Source organism: Orbicella franksi, chromosome 14, assembly GCF_964199315.1.
Source record: "Orbicella franksi chromosome 14, jaOrbFran1.1, whole genome shotgun sequence".
NCBI classification, from domain to species: domain Eukaryota; kingdom Metazoa; phylum Cnidaria; class Anthozoa; order Scleractinia; family Merulinidae; genus Orbicella; species Orbicella franksi.
Window position 1 is genome coordinate 21745880 of NC_138158.1, and position 15491 is coordinate 21761370.

Consider the following 15491-nt stretch of genomic DNA (forward strand, 5'->3'; position numbering starts at 1 on the left):
CGCAAAAGTGCTAGAAATCTTACCTTTGTTGTACAATGCATTTTTTTTTTTTTTTGCATCCGACCAAAAATAAAGGAAGAGAGCAACAAAAAAAAATTGGGTTTTTGTGAGCAACTTTTGAGTAGCGGTAGCAAACTAAAGGATTTCACATCCTCATCACATGTGACACAAAGAGGTCACGCAGCGTGATCTTGGAGCTGATTGCACAATGCGCCAAGCAGTATAAACATATCCGTTTTCGTTCAGTAATTTCACTTTCACTTGCTCCTCAGACTGGTGCTGTTTCATTCTCCGGCTGTTTGTTATCGGTAAGTTTTATTCTCGCCTTGTGACTAAAATTTTTCGTCGTGCATGACATTTTTACGATCAATGGAACCCAAGAGGTCGATCTGAACGACTCGTTACTGATCATGACTTGGCCAGTAGCGAATATTTTTGCTCTCTGGGTTTTTGCGTTTTGAGCCGTGACGCATGCATGTTTCGCTTCAAAGTATTCCTTGTTGTCAAATGCAACAAATTTAGCTTTAGAGTGTTACTGAGTAGAGTTAGAGATCTGAAATGTTTGCACAATCAACTGCAATGAACGATTGCGTTTCTTCATGCTATGTGCGCAATATTTTATCGAGTCTATTAATTTAATCCGAGGACGCATGCATATCGCATGATGTTACATGCCTCGTGTAGGGGCTTTCGCAATTAATCAAAGCAAGATTCCAGCATATCATATTGAAATATTCCCGTTTTCTCATGTTTGTTGCTCATTTTAGAGCTAGACTATATTCTTTGCGCCACATTTATCGTATTTCATGGCGGCTTACGGTGATGTCTACTGTCAACACAAAAATCGTCTGTTGCATATCAACGAAGGTCAAAATATATGTTCGTTTCGCGACAAAATTATTAATGCAGAAAACGAAGTATAACTTCATTAAATATGTTGAAAAACATTATCTTGGTTTTCACAATACGTTATTGCTATGCGGAATTAGCAATGTGTTGATTCTAGTTGAACTTGAAAAACAGGCTATTGTGAATGGGTCAACGCTTGTTTTCTTCTCCGTCTGGTTAACAACAACAAACTATTAAACCCAGTGAAAAATGGGGAGCTTACTGTTCTTAAAGTCCAGATCGCTGGCCGAAAAACTTAATTCATGTATGTACTGAAACTGGGTGCTGGCCGCGGTTTCGGGGATTCGCAAGTCAAGAGAGCAGAACATTGTTGCTTTCATCGCAACTGAAGTGTGCCAATACATATAGTAAATTATCGATGGGAAACCTATTTCTCCTGGATGTAATCCGTCCTCGGGCCCTGTTCACCAGATTGTCAGTGCCTGTGAATGGATTATACACCTGAAATCGCAGTGTTTCAAGTGTTTCGTAATCTCCTTTGGCCGAAGTCACGCAAGGCCGGGAGCGTTGCGTGACTTCGGCTACGAAGGACTTTTACACGGACATAAAGGGTCAGCGCTGAGTGTCCGTAACATGGAATTGCCTTTGTTCTAAAGTTAGAAATTATATGAATTCTGGTTTTGCTGGGGTGAAGTGAACTTTCCGTCATGTAAAGGTGCCTGTATTCTGGAGTTTTCAGGTCTGTCATGTAGGTTTTGATGTCACCTGTTGCCCTTGATCTTCACACCCGAAACAAACTTGTTACGGTTTGAGTGAATTATATGAAGAGGGTCTATCAACAACGGGCAAGTTCACCCGTAACATCAAGAGCCCGTCAGTCATACTCATCCCTAATTGACAGCCCTGGGTTCGAATGTATCTTTTTCTTTCTTCTTTTCCCTCTTTAATTCGTCTGTCTATCTGTCTTTTTCCTTGTTTATTTATCTATTTACTTTGGTAACGTCCACACTTCGTCGGAGAAATTTGAAAAACAAAGCTTTATTTCTACGGTTAGGCCTACCTTTTAGACTATAATCCCGGAAACGGAAAGGGAGCTTTTCAAAAACGCTCTTCAAACCGGAGGAATTTGATTTCCCTGTGATTTCCAGGGCCGAGTTTTCCTCAAACACAAATCCAAAAGACCGGTGATTGTTGCGTTTTTAAATTTCTCCGGCGTAGTGTGAACAGAGCCTTGCGCTTATTTCAGTGTTGACCAATTGCTTGCTCGCTTGATTGAATGAATGCTTCTTCTTTATTCAGACAGGTCCAGAACAATGTCGACCGCTGAGATTAAATACCCCAAGCGCTTCCTAGACTTGAACATGAACTCGCCAGTGGAGGATTCCAAACTGGCTTACGATGAAATGGCTGCTTGCTGGGAAAAGGTAACTATGACAACATATATTGTCAGAGTACGTTTACCGGCAAATACAGCCGCTTATCAACGCTTTCGGCCGTTTTCGGTCCCGCGAGACACCAAACCGACCAGGAGCGCTGGAAGACGGCTGGCTAACCTCCTACGCAGAAGCTCATTGTGATCGTCACGCAGTCTTCTTCCTTCACGAAGAAAGACTGCGTGACGAGCGTCCACGTAGGAGGGTAGAGGCTAGCAGTCACTAGCAAACGTTTGTGGCTTCAGGAAAGCGGCGAGCCAAGCTGACTCGTTTCCAGTCCTCCGACGCAAGGCAGAAGGGAAGGAGGGAACTGGAAGCAAGGCGAAAGAGGAAATACAGGCTTTGTGTGAGCAATGGATTTCCTGTAGTAACAGATTTATAGTAGTCTCAAACAAACCATCAAATCTCGAGAAGAAGCCCGGCCGGAGGTGAATATTGGTGTTGAGAGGATGTCTTTTTTTCCCTTTGAGGGTGGGGGAAGGGAACAGGAGAAGGGCGATGTTGCATATTATATCGACTTCAAGTCATTATCTTTAGAATGATCGAATAATAGTTGGGCATCTGTTTGGAAGGAGATCGGCGGACCAGTATGCGTCTGAAAAGCCTTTGGTGCATAGAAAAGTATGAACGTAAAACAACTCATACAATTGTGGTTCTCAAGTTTTCGGGCAGCTGGACTCATTTTCAGAAGAATTTTTAGAACGAAGATACATCTTATTGTGAAAATCAGGTTTATGTTGTAGTGCCAAGAACAACACTCGTACGTTTAGCCCTGTAATAATAATAATAATAATAATAATAATAATAATAATAATGACAAAAACTAGAGCTAAGCTTTACAAAATGCTATAATATTTACATACTTTGATATAATATAATAATTTATTATAATAATAATAATAATAATAATAATACATAATATTTTAAGAGGAAGCCTCCAATCACCATAAGGTGGTTTTCAGGAGGGTCCTCTGGGAAAATAAATGTTAAACCTTTAAAATACATTAAAATCTAAAATACAATAAAAAGGACAAAAACATATGCGGTAAGCTAACTAAGATTAAAAAAAAACAAACTGAAACAAGAATTAAAATGTGGAGTGATGAAGCGCAGTTAATGTCTTGTCGTAGACCCTCGAACACGATACGATAGTGTTCACCTGGCGCGGGTTCGTTTCTGTTTATTACGCTTAAAAATGCGACAAATCAATAATTCCTATTTCTAATTGTTGTGCCTATGGTTGTAGATAAGCGACAACACGGGTTACCGAGGCCACATACTGTGCGTGGAGGCGTTTGATCGCGCTATGCAGACCAAAGAGGTCTACCTCAATCCGACAAAAGACATGAAAATCCTTGACGCTGGGGCAGGTACAGGAGGAATTGGAGAGATGCTGAAAGTTCGAGGGTACACCAACGTTGACGCGCTGGACATTTCTCAAGAAATGCTCAATTTAGCTGCAGCCAAGAACCTTTACAAGAAACTGATCTGTGCTCCCTTGATTGATACGCATATGAAGGAGGTAGAGACCGCTGAATACGACGTCGTGCTTTGCGCTGGCACCATAGTGTATGGACAAGTGAAACCAGGAGCGATCGAGCAGTGCGCACGATTTGTAAAACCCGGTGGGTGAATATGAACCATATTAGTATCTTCGGAGATTCCGTCCATAACTAAGGAAGCCATTGGATATCCTTCATAAGCGTGATGTGATTTGCTTGACGTGTTAGTACAGACATTTATTCGCTGTCTACGCCAAGTACCAGAGTTTTTTCTCTCTCTCGTGCAGTGTGTTGTGTTTGGCCTGACGTTTCAGTAGTAAATAAGGACTGAAACCAGAAATCGAAAACCTGAATATATAAACAATAGCCTCCATTTGGCGCGAAAACGGATGCTCGGATATTTGTCCGCAGACATTATCTGTTCCGAGAAGCGAACAGTTTTCCGAGAGCATAGCTCGACAGGGTTCGTACGGGTCGTGGAAAACCTAGAAAGTCATGGAATTTTATAATTTCATTTTCCAGGCCTGAAATTCCAGAAATTAAAGTGTGTGTCATGGAAAGTGATGGAAAAGCAATAAACGTTCTGAGAATTAACAGGCAAAAAAAAATTCAAAAGTCAAAAAACCAGTTTTAATAAAAAAAATAAATAAATAAATAAGCACTAGCACGCATTTTATGCGTCATAATGAGGGAAAAACCCTGAAATTATAGATTATTTTGGCAATACTTTGAGAAAAACTGCTGAACATATAGGTCATGGAAAACTCGGAACGATAATGGAAGAGGACATGGAAAGTCATGGAAAGTCATGGAATTTCAGAAGCCCCGAAGAGTACGAACCTTCCTCGAGGAGAACTGTGAGCTTCGATTATCCTTCAAATATTTTTTGCGAGACACGCGCAGGTTTGAAAATTGGGAAATATCACTCGGACTTATTCCCCAATTTCCCCAATTTTAGCCGGGGCATATTCAGTCACATGACGCGTTTCGACCAATCGCGCGCGAGCGAAAATATTTGATGGATTGCAAGCTCTGGTACCCACTGCAGGCATTTTGCTGAATAGCCTCTGTCACGCAGGGCATTTGCTTTAACGTTTACTTTGAGGAGGCTGATACTGGTGTAAACTTATGTAGCGGGAGAGGAGGGGGTGGGGGAGGGGCAGCATGCCGAAAAGAGAAAATGAGGTAAAATATTGTCACGCAACGTTCTATTCATTGCATGACATCCCTTAGCAACTACAGTGTTCTTTCGTGCTTCTGTAGGTGGACTTTTTATATTCACCATCCGCGTGGACTCGTATGATCCAGTGGAGTACGGATACAGTGCAATGTGCGAGAAACTGGAACAAACTGGCAAGTGGAGCCTGGTGCTGAAAGAAAAACGCGAACTCCACGTCACACCCAACGCTGAAAGACTTCGATACTGCTATCTCATCACTTACAAAGTATTACAGTGAAGAAGTGATGGGGATACCTCAAGCAAGGCTAGGGCAATCTTCCTGAGTGTAACTGGACAGTCTTTGAAATGTTAGATTGCGAGCAGTCTCTCATTTGCTCGGAAATCGGTGGGGAAGAACGCAAAACAAATGAGCGTGCGAGCGTGACTGTGAGCGTGACATGCGAGCGGCGAGTATAGCTTGCACGTTCACTTGTGTTGCGTTCTTCTTTGCGTTTTTCCCCTCGGAATTTTGAGCAGAAGAGACTGTTTCAGTCTATCGGAATTTACTAACACATCAGAAACCTTTGAAGAGATCAGAGTGGACGCGTGATAAGACATTTGCCCCCAAGTTTTTAGCGAAGAGATACCTTACAACAGTTTCATTTACTTTTTTTGCGAGCATTCAATTCAATTTTGGCTGACTGTAGCTAGTTCAGTTGTCCCATTTGTTTTGAAAGCATAAGGTTGTCTAACTTTGGCAAAACTCGTGGTCAGACATTCGTATAGTGATCTCTGATCTGAACTCACTGTCTTGTACATCACCGATTTGATGACGAACAAAAGTAAAGCTTGAGCGTGTGACATAATTGCAAAGAGTGTAATTGAATAAAGGATAAAATGTAAAAGGGCTCTTTTGACCGCCCTTCGAAGCCATAAGGCTATATAATACCTAACTTAGCTTTGTGCGTGTACAGTCTCGTATCAACATTTATACCAGGCGATAGAAAATACAGCCAATCAGAATACAGGAAAGCCGTTGTATATTTGACGGCATTACACCCAACCTTCCCATCATGCCCTCGCGTATGTCGCATTTATTGTGTTGATCACTGTATTTACTACGGCATGGTATAAAATAGTTATACAACGCCCTCTCGTGATATACCACGGATTATCCCTCTTGTCATGTAAAGGCTCGTGTATACCGAGAAATTAAGTGACTCGTGGGATATTTCATGGTATACCACTCGAAAGTGTTACATAACTAGTATGCATTCATCGAGGTCGTACACGTTCTTCAGACGGCCGCCATCTCAGCCAGTTCAAATGGCAATCTGCAAAGAGTTAACCTGATGTTAAACTGGGGGAGGCAAAGCGTTGATGGAAGGAAGGGGACTGGGAGAAAGGAAGAACGCATTGTTTCTTATTCTTGCGAGCGTTTTTTACGTACCTCCCCACTCCTTCACCGTTTGCGCCAGCAACGCAGGCTAGGAAAGAGTACAAACTAACTCTATCGAACGAACAGGAAGGGGGAGAAAGTATTTTTTATCCGTCCTGCATTTTTGCAAATTTCCAGTACACGATGTTTCATTCAAGGAATCTATAATCGGTGATGTTTTCATTTCCAGAGACCCAGCTGGAGAGGCGATTGCTCGAAATGTACTACATTCATGTCAGTGTTCATAGCATGGGCTCCTGTTCATAGTCATTTTATGACTAAGCAGCCGTTGCTATGGCTGCTAGCTGGCTGATACTATTATAAAAAAGAAAAAAGAAAAAAAAAAACATTTACATTGTGTTCATACATGCAAATTCGGCAAAATCGTTTCAAATTGTTTCAAGGGACTATCGTTATACCCCGGGGGGGTACTCCCAGAAAAATCGGGTGAGGGCCTGCGGCCCGCTTTGCAAAACCCTTACCCTATTTATGACCAAAATCTGCGATATTCCCTACCCTGACCAAAAATTCGAAACCCTATTTATGACCTAACCCTTAAATCAAAACCCTGTTTCAGACCTGCGTTATAATAAGTTCCCTAGTTCAGACCAATGTTAAATTACCGTAAACATAATTTGTGAAGGGCTTTTGTTGATTTTCTTTTCGATAATGACGAAAAAGTGACTTCTTTTTAAAAACATACCCATATCAAGGCTAGAGTGCAAAAACCATACCTTAACCTATTTATGACCACAATGGCCAAAATCAGCTAAAATCGATGCTCTATTTATGACCAAAACAGCTCAAAAACCATACCCTTTGGGGCCGCACATACCTATATAGCCCATATAAGGGAGTACCCCCTCCCTCCGGGCGTTATACCTCCCAGCTCAAATACGTTATCCGATTGAAGGAGAACGTGTCACGTGTTGTGGGTCAAAACTCACTAACTCCCTAGGGCGAACAAAACTCACTAACAACAACTTGAACTTTAGACTCACACGTGATCAGGTCGTGCTCCTTGAAACCGCGGCAAATTTGTGAGCCAGCCGGCGTCAAGCAAACGGTTTCTTCGCAGTGTCTTTTTTTCTATTTTTGAGTTACGAGGTATAACAAAACACTTAATGACTGGTCCCGCGGGAAACAGTGAGTTTTGTTTTTTTCCCTCGACCCTCAATGTTCCCCTCGACTTCACCTCGGGAAACAGCAAACCGCCAGAAAGTAAAACTCGCCTAAATGGCTCTAAACCACCTCCAAGAACCCAGCGACATCAAAATAACGCAATGTAAACATAAGGTAAGCCATTTTATTCAAATTATTTTCTACACGTAGCATTTAGAGTAATTTTCAAAGCATTTTCATACATTGTCTCATAAACGGCTAAAATTTTCACACAATCGCCCAACCTCGTTCCCAGGGTCTCTCATGATGAGAGACCCTGGGAACGAGGTTGGCAATCGCCAAGAGCATAATCACGTATTAATCGTATTCAACGTCTGGGCCGCCTGATATTTAGTCCGCCTGTTGTGTTTATTGCACAATTCGCATACATAGGTGCAAGATTCTATAGTCTCAGTCGCGCGACCATTGGGAATTTACGAGGTAAGCCTGAATTAATTTTTAATTTCCATCTGCGGTGCACGTCATTCCGATACAAGACTGCAAGATCATAATATATTCTAATTGCCTGCGAACACAGACGGATTGCCAGTTAATTTTTCACGCCGCTAAAAAGTATATTTCGAGCCTGAAGAAGGTTCAGGCTTAAATGGGATTCGCGCCCATGACCTCTACAAATACCGGTACAGTGCTCTACCAACTTACCCGCTAGCAGAGCCGCTTCGATCTTTCCTAAATAGGGAGAAATAATCCCTCGAGTTTGGACTCGAGTTCGAGTTCGAGTTCGAGTTCGAGTTAGACTTCGAGTTGGACTTCGAGTTGAAGATCGAGTTACACTTCGAGTGGAAATAAATTTGACAAGGAGAAATAATCCCTCGAGTTTGGACTCGAGTTCGAGTTCGAGTTCGAGTTAGACTTCGAGTTGGACTTCGAGTGGAAGATCGAGTGGAAATAAATTTGACAACTCCTCTATTACCCCAAAGATTTGGCCTGCAGGTTAGCTGTCTTTTGTACATTATCTTAAGCAAGTAATGAAAAGTTAATGTTAAAAAGCAACGACGTTTCGACCGTTCGACGGTCATTTTCAAGTTGAAAAGTAAAATTTTCGCATTCGCCCAGAATACATACAATCGATTATAAGAATGCAAATGAGACACTGACTAAAACTCTAAAATATTTACATAGAGACAATACAAGAAATAATTAAGTAAATAGCTTCGCGCGGATCGAGTCACTCTGTTTGTTCAATTTTGGTTGAAGTTTACGAATAAAAATCATTTCAAAAATCAAACAGTCGAGTTTACTCTGACATTTTTTTCAAAATCCTGAAATTGCTTCCAATGGTCTCTAGATCCTTTCCGTGCTCATCCTTTACGTGGTTGTCGATTGTTGATCGCTTATGTTCCTCCACACGTTGATGTAGGTGTCGACTCGTGAAGCCGTCATAGTCTGCATCGCACAGACCACACTTGTAATAATAACCAACGTTTTGTTGATTTACAATTGGAGGTTTATGTTCCTTTGGTTTTAATTGTCCGTTGATCTTCGGACTTGAGTAAACAGGCTGGACAACGGCATCAATCTTTCGACTGACATCACCGACTTGGTGTCCTACCGCATTCGCCGATTTCTGGTCTTTGAACGGTAAGACAATTCTGATGGGAGCATCTTGTTCATCGGATACTTGTTGTTATAGAACTTATTTTAACTCCAGGAATACGGCAATCATGCAAAAAGGAATTGTAGTTGTAATATTTGACTTGATTTGGGACCGAAGAGTTAAACAGTTGAAAAGGAAGTCAGTCTTACTAATGATCGAGGTAATTGATTTCTTGGATTCTTTTGTAGCTTGTACTTGAGGGAATTTGAGCAAAGGATCGTCCTTGTAGCCATGACAACAGTGACGGAGAGCTCGAAACACTCGCTGGTACTGCCAGGCCTAAACGCGACCTTGGAGGAAACAAAAATAGCCTATGATGAACGTGCTTCAATTTGGGAACAGGTAAATATGCACGTGCAACAGCAGCAGTAAGCTAATTAAGGCCTCGTCCACACAATGCCGGAGGAAATTGAAAACGCAGCTTTATTTCTACGGTTAGGCCTACCGTCCACGTACATTAATCCCGAAAACGGAAACGGAGCTTTTCGAAAGCGATCTTCAAACCGGAGGAATTTGAAAACGCCGACTTTTCATTTTCGTGAGGACAGAAAGTATTTTGAAAACAGAACTTTCTGTAAATGATGAATGACCTCACGATAATCATGTGATTTCGCTGCCCGATTTTTTTTTTCAAATACAAATCGAAAATGACCGGTGATTGTTGCGTTTTTGAATTCCCCCGGCGTAGTGTGGACGGAAAACATTTGCTACGTTTTCAGAGTAAAATTGTCAAATTCCTCGTCCTAGCAAAAAAATGAATTTATCTGTTATCTTCGAACTTCGCAATCGTCTACATCTGTTCAGTATGCCGGTTTACGACCTGCCAAAACTAAATATGTAATGCCTGCGATCAGTTCCAAAAGAAATTAAAACACGAAAAAATAGCCGGCGTGGCTCGCGTTCTTCAAAGCACAGTTCTTACTAGTGATTTGAAGACATCGTACAACGTCTTCTCGGATAAGGACGATAAACCGTAGGCCCCGTCTCACAGCACTTCACTGATCTGGTTCTTGTGGGACGTTAAAGAACGCATGACACTGTTCGAAAAGAGTAGGGGACGTAGAACCCGGTGTCATGGTCTATCTGACTTGTGCCGGTCATTGGTCTGGGGTGGGTAAGGTGAGATCATACATGGACTGAAGTGTCTGCAAAGTGCGCCTTCACTGTTATGCTGACGTCCGATCTCACCTCTCTGGTTCCTCCGCAATTCAGCCTCTGGCTGCAAAGGAGGAAATTGGCACCAACTATCTATCTATCTCTATCTATCTAGTGGGAAAAAATTTATTCAAAGTGTCGAATGGGGCGTCAAGCTGGTAACAAAATAACATCAATAGTGTATTTGTTTTGCTTTCCTCAAAGGAGTTCAGTCATGGCATATTGAGTTATTTTGGCCGCGCACAAAATTACCTTTATATTGGAGGAAACCCAGTGAAGATAGGACTTTACAGAACCAAAGAAAACCATAAATGATTAGGGATGGAGAACATTAAGGGCCATTAACCGATCTTTTCGAGCCGTTGCTAAGGAAAATTCAGTCTCATCTAACCTCCTCATTTTTAGTTAGTTCAGAGTTATTTCATGTGTTTCAACTTTTTCATGACCAGTAACACTAGTGATGACGTCATCAGGCCACGCCCATGGTCATGTGACTAATACAGAAAAAATGCAAAGGCTCCCAGGCAAATTTCTTTCTCGGGATTTTTTTCTTTGATTTAATATTTCAATTTAAATCCTCATTACGCTATGCATCGATTTTGTTTCATTTCGAAAAGGTCAGATTTTGAGAGCATTTCAAAATATTGAAAAATTCGTAATTTTCTGAAAAAAGCACCATTCCGAAAAAGGAATGCATAGCTATGTTGCCAACGTTGGCTTTAATCGAAAATCGTCGAAAAAGGCTGGATTTAATGAAAAACCGCGTTTCCTTTAGCATTTAAAGAAACCGGAAGTGCGCCCGATATCTATTGGAAGTTACCCTATCAGCGCGTGCGCAATTTATACTACCAGTGCACTTCGGTGAGATCACACAAAGCCACACGGAGTTAGTTTTTCTCTTTCTATTGCTCTTGTTTTTCTGTCTTTCTCTTATTTTGTCTTTGCTTGTACTTTTTTTGCTTTGCATTTTGTGAAACACAAAGAAAAGCATCTAAAATGTATGCGAATTTGCAAGCTTTTGAGTTGCTTTTATTTTCCGTGCTCAGGCTGACGTAAGTGACCGGAAGTGAAATTTCACCTCCATAGCAACGCGCGCATGAATCGGTTAATGGGCCCTTAACACGGATTACAAACGACGAACTTGAAAAATGTAGCCTAAACTTTTCAAGATGCGCAAGCTGTGACGTAGCTCCTTCAAGCCAGCCCCTTTTCCAGGTTCTCTGTCCTCTGCCACCCTTGTCGTTGGGAGAAAGATCCCGTTGCGGCTGGTCACGTGACCATCCAGAATCTGGCTGTTGAAAAAAGTCTGTTGCGCGGGAGGGAGGAGAGAGAGGAGAGAGAGCCTGGGAACGAGGTTGCCTTGAAGTTGTCATGTTTACATATATCTTGAGATTTTAGTTAAAGTCAAGCTTCGTTTGTGGCCTTTTCACGTAGATTAGCGACAACACAGGTTACAAAGGCCACATACTGTGCGTGGAGGCGTTTGATCGGGCCATGCAGACGAAAGAGGTTTACCCTAAGCCGACAAAAGACATGAAAATCCTAGACGCCGGGGCTGGTACAGGGGCGATCGGGGAAATGCTCAAAGCTCGAGGGTACACCAATGTTAACGCACTGGACATCTCTCAGGAAATGCTCAATTTAGCGGCACCGAAGAACCTTTACAAGAAACTGATCTGTGCTCCCTTAACTGACTCATACATGAAAGAGATCGAGACCGCTGAATACGACGTCGTGCTATGCGCGGGCACCATAGTGTACGGGCAAGTGAAACCAGGAGCGCTTGAACAGTGCGCGCGATTTGTGAAGCCTGGTACGTAATTTTCCGAGTATGATTTGTACGAGTACTTAGCATTTATCAGAATAAACTGGTTGGGATGACCGTTGAATAATGGTAACGGTTTTTCCAAAATCAGCAAACCAACCGAACGAGATGGCACTTAACATTTACAATTCAATTTCCGGTAATTGTTTTCGGCTGATGAGAGACTGGAAACTGGAAAATTTAGCAAATTGTGAGGGAATTTGCACCGTTCCGTTCCGAACGGAATAAGAGGACTACCTCTTGAGAGAGATGGGCTTTAATTTTCGAACGTATTTTCCGGAAAACTACTGTTTCGTTTGACTTGCCCATGAATTTTCCAGATTTTTGGCTAAATGGTTAGCACCGTAGTATTTTTTAGCTATGTGCAGATACCAACATAGCTTATTGCTTTTAAAATGTAGAGAAATGGTTTTATAAATAAAATGAACCTTCCTCCTTTCTGCTCTATCGAAGCATCTGTTTGTCTTCTTTTGTCCTATTTACGTTTTTGATTTCCCACCACAGTGTTCACCTATGCTTTACGCTTTCTTTCAACTGTGCTGAGATCGCACAAGCAAGTGATATCTTCCGGTTTTTGCTGTGGGGCCGTTCTCGACATGAAGTTAACTCCAATAAAATGCATTAGTTTAATTGTTGTCAAAAAATGCCCCGCACTAATGTCTAGAAATATATCGTAATCTTTCCTCACCTCCTTCTTCCAAAAGTTCAGTTGACTACCGTAAAATACCACGTTAAGGACCCCCGGTTATAAGCCTCCCCGGATATAAGCCCTTAATTCTATTTTCTAACAAAGTTATTATTCCAGATATAAGCCCCCCCCCCCCGGATATAAGCCCTCCAGTTATATAAGCCCATGTAATGTATAAGTGCAATAAATGTATTATAAATGTAATAGCTCTAAAGGTAATGGTACGTTCAGATACGTTTTATCTCGTCTTTTCGAAACACATTTTTTTATTCCGCTTATATGCCCCCTCCGGATATAAGCCCCACCGTTCATAAGCCACCCAAAACCCCTTAGGAAGCTACATTAGCCCAGGGGTTTAACGTGGGATTTTACGGTATGTTGACGGTCCCATAATGATTCTTTCTCTTTCATGATTTTCATTGCAGGCGGTTTGTTTATCTTCTCCATCCGTGTAGACTCGTATGATCCAGCAGGTCTGGGCTACAGCGACAAGTGTGTAGAGCTGGAGAAAACTGGTAAATGGAGTCTGGTGTTAAAAGAAAAACGGGAGCTACACGCCACACCCAACGAGGAAAAATATCGAGATTGTTATCTGATTACTTACAAAATATTGAAGTGAGCAGTACCGGTCGAAAATACCTCAAGGCAAGGAGGACGGTCACTTTACAATGGACAAGCAAATATTCAGTCTGAAGCTTAACTATATTTTTTGAAATAGAGGCAAGCGTTAGAATGATTTTTGTTGTTGATGATGTGTTTGACTTCGTTAGACTCCCTTCTCATGTGTACACGTTGCCAAGCCCCAGCCAAACGATCGCAACAACGTGTTGCAACATATTGGATGTTATTGGCCCAAGTTTCAAAATGATCAAATTTTAGCCAACAACACCCAACATGTCGCAACACGTCGCAACAGAGTGTCCAACCGCTTATCGATCCGGGGGGAGGTACTATGTAAATCTTTGGGCTGGGGTGTGCCACTAGGACACGAAACCCTTACCCTATAGTAGACCATGATCTGCTTGATTTTGCAACCTTTTTCTAGACTAGACACCTAAAACCCCTACCTTCTCCCAGACTAGCTATTTTTAATGCAGAAACTTTGTAACTATCGTAGTCCAACATACGCTAACTAAACCAATATCATACAAAGTCACTTCCGAGTTTCAACTTCCATCATAGAACCCTTGGTAAAAAAAAAACCCTGTTCTGCACTAAATTAGCTCTACACTGGCCACTTTTCGAGTGAACTATACCCCATTCTAGACCAAGACTGTCTGATTTCTATACCCTATCCCACACTAAACCGCCTGAAAACCATACCCTTCGCAGCGGTCCGTACCCATATAGCTCATATATCGGAGTATATATCTATCTCCCCCCGTGGTTGCGATACCGTGACTGACATTTATTATATGGCCAGCTCCGTGAGCGGGCAAGATGAATCAAATCCTACGCTGTGATTGGCTACCCGAGCGGGCAAGATGGAGCTATCTTGCCCGCTCGGGACTACCCACCGTGTCCCGCAAGAAAAATTTCCCCGAAAGCCATATATATAATAAATGAGAAACCAGAAACTGCAAAGGACCACATACGATAAACGCTGCCAACGTAGGATCTACAAGAGATCCGATCAGCCAAAAAAGTGTATGGAGACAAACAATAGACTGTAAGGCTGATACCACGTGAAAAACGTTTGGAGACACTAACATGACAAGAACCGATAAAGTAGGTTTGCAACAGTGGACAGCTGTTCCGCCCTTCTTGGAGCTCGTCATCACTATGTAGCGAAGATATGTAACGCCAGCCTAACAGCCAACGCACATAAATTGCGAAACATGAATGACCCGTTCACTAAATCAAGTTCCGTACTTTGAACTCACTTGTGCCCCGAAACACGCGTTGCCACACACAGGCGGCCCAAGCTCTCAATGTTATCCTTTTTTTTTTCTTTTTTATGCGAACGTTCAGGCTAACGTGACATATGGCATGAACTATTACATAACGACCGAACTTGACCACGCGAAACATGACTCTCGCCTTGCAGCATATGGAGGTGTTGTGTTACAACGGTTTGAATTTATAAAGGTTTGTATGGGAATGCAACGGCTTTGTTTGAAAAGCCAATTATTCTTATATTTTGTGAATGAAATTTACTAACCCTCTTGCTGAGTTGTATTCTTTGTTGTTTGCCAGCTCCTCGGGCCGATCTAACGCGATTTCGGCGAGTTATCGTTCTGTGGGTTTCCACTCCCTTTATGCGTTTGACAAATAAAGCACCAGGGTACCCGGGGAGCATTTTGGTTTGACTGTTGACAAATCGTTGCTGACTAGCTACCCCCGGTCGGGCTAATTATAGTTACCCAACACTGCGAAAGTGTCCTAACTTTTGTAACGTAGTCTCCTCCGCAGCCGTTTTATGGGATGTCACGCAACGCTCGCCCAGTTTCTTTGGGGGAGCGTTGCGTGACATCCCAAAAAACGGCTGCGGAGGAGACTATTTGTAACGCGGCTGTTTTCGAATTTGCGAGCGAAGCAATCTCGAAATAAATGTATCGTTGCGAAGGCGTTGTGGACGGAATCGCGTAACGAGTGAACTGACATGGAACTTCAACATCTTTTCTTCGATTCTACGGAGGAATTGAGCCGGCAGAGTTATTTTC

The 15491-nt window shown here is 42.2% G+C and overlaps 2 protein-coding genes across 5 annotated transcripts; both read left to right on the forward strand.

The window, feature by feature from the left end:
* Positions 1–212: 212 nt before the first annotated feature.
* LOC145468304 (methyltransferase-like protein 27) lies at positions 213–7782 on the forward strand. Of its 2 annotated transcripts, XM_081451997.1 has the most exons (4): positions 213–308; positions 2149–2273; positions 3529–3907; positions 5048–7782. In XM_081451997.1, the coding sequence occupies exons 2-4, from the start codon at positions 2163–2165 to the stop codon at positions 5239–5241; spliced, it is 684 nt and encodes a 227-aa protein (XP_081308123.1). In that variant the 5' UTR covers positions 213–308; positions 2149–2162; the 3' UTR covers positions 5242–7782. The 2 variants fall into 2 exon arrangements, with proteins under 2 accessions (XP_081308123.1, XP_081308122.1); XM_081451996.1 differs by lacking the exon at positions 213–308 and having other exon boundaries at positions 1001–2273.
* Positions 7783–7851: 69 nt separating this feature from the next.
* On the forward strand, positions 7852–15259 carry LOC145468307 (methyltransferase-like protein 27). 3 transcript variants are annotated; one of them, XM_081452000.1, is made up of 4 exons: positions 7852–7983; positions 9349–9502; positions 11750–12128; positions 13254–15259. In XM_081452000.1, exons 2-4 carry the CDS (start codon positions 9392–9394, stop codon positions 13445–13447), a joined length of 684 nt encoding a protein of 227 aa, XP_081308126.1. In that variant the 5' UTR covers positions 7852–7983; positions 9349–9391; the 3' UTR covers positions 13448–15259. The 3 variants fall into 3 exon arrangements, with proteins under 3 accessions (XP_081308126.1, XP_081308127.1, XP_081308128.1); XM_081452001.1 differs by lacking the exon at positions 7852–7983 and adding an exon at positions 7993–8496; XM_081452002.1 differs by lacking the exon at positions 7852–7983 and adding an exon at positions 8538–9144.
* The last annotated feature ends 232 nt before the right edge of the window (positions 15260–15491 follow it).

Excerpts from the sequence above, each read along its gene's own strand:
- LOC145468304 (XM_081451996.1), top strand. The coding sequence starts at position 2,130 with ATGCTTCTTCTTTATTCAGACAGGTCCAGAACAATGTCGACCGCTGAG. Across the intron at positions 2,274-3,528 it reads TGGCTGCTTGCTGGGAAAAG|ATAAGCGACAACACGGGTTA; the intron begins GTAACTATGACA and ends CTATGGTTGTAG. Across the intron at positions 3,908-5,047 it reads CGCACGATTTGTAAAACCCG|GTGGACTTTTTATATTCACC; the intron begins GTGGGTGAATAT and ends GTGCTTCTGTAG.
- LOC145468307 (XM_081452000.1), top strand. The coding sequence starts at position 9,392 with ATGACAACAGTGACGGAGAGCTCGAAACACTCGCTGGTACTGCCAGGC. Across the intron at positions 9,503-11,749 it reads GTGCTTCAATTTGGGAACAG|ATTAGCGACAACACAGGTTA; the intron begins GTAAATATGCAC and ends CTTTTCACGTAG. Across the intron at positions 12,129-13,253 it reads CGCGCGATTTGTGAAGCCTG|GCGGTTTGTTTATCTTCTCC; the intron begins GTACGTAATTTT and ends TTTTCATTGCAG.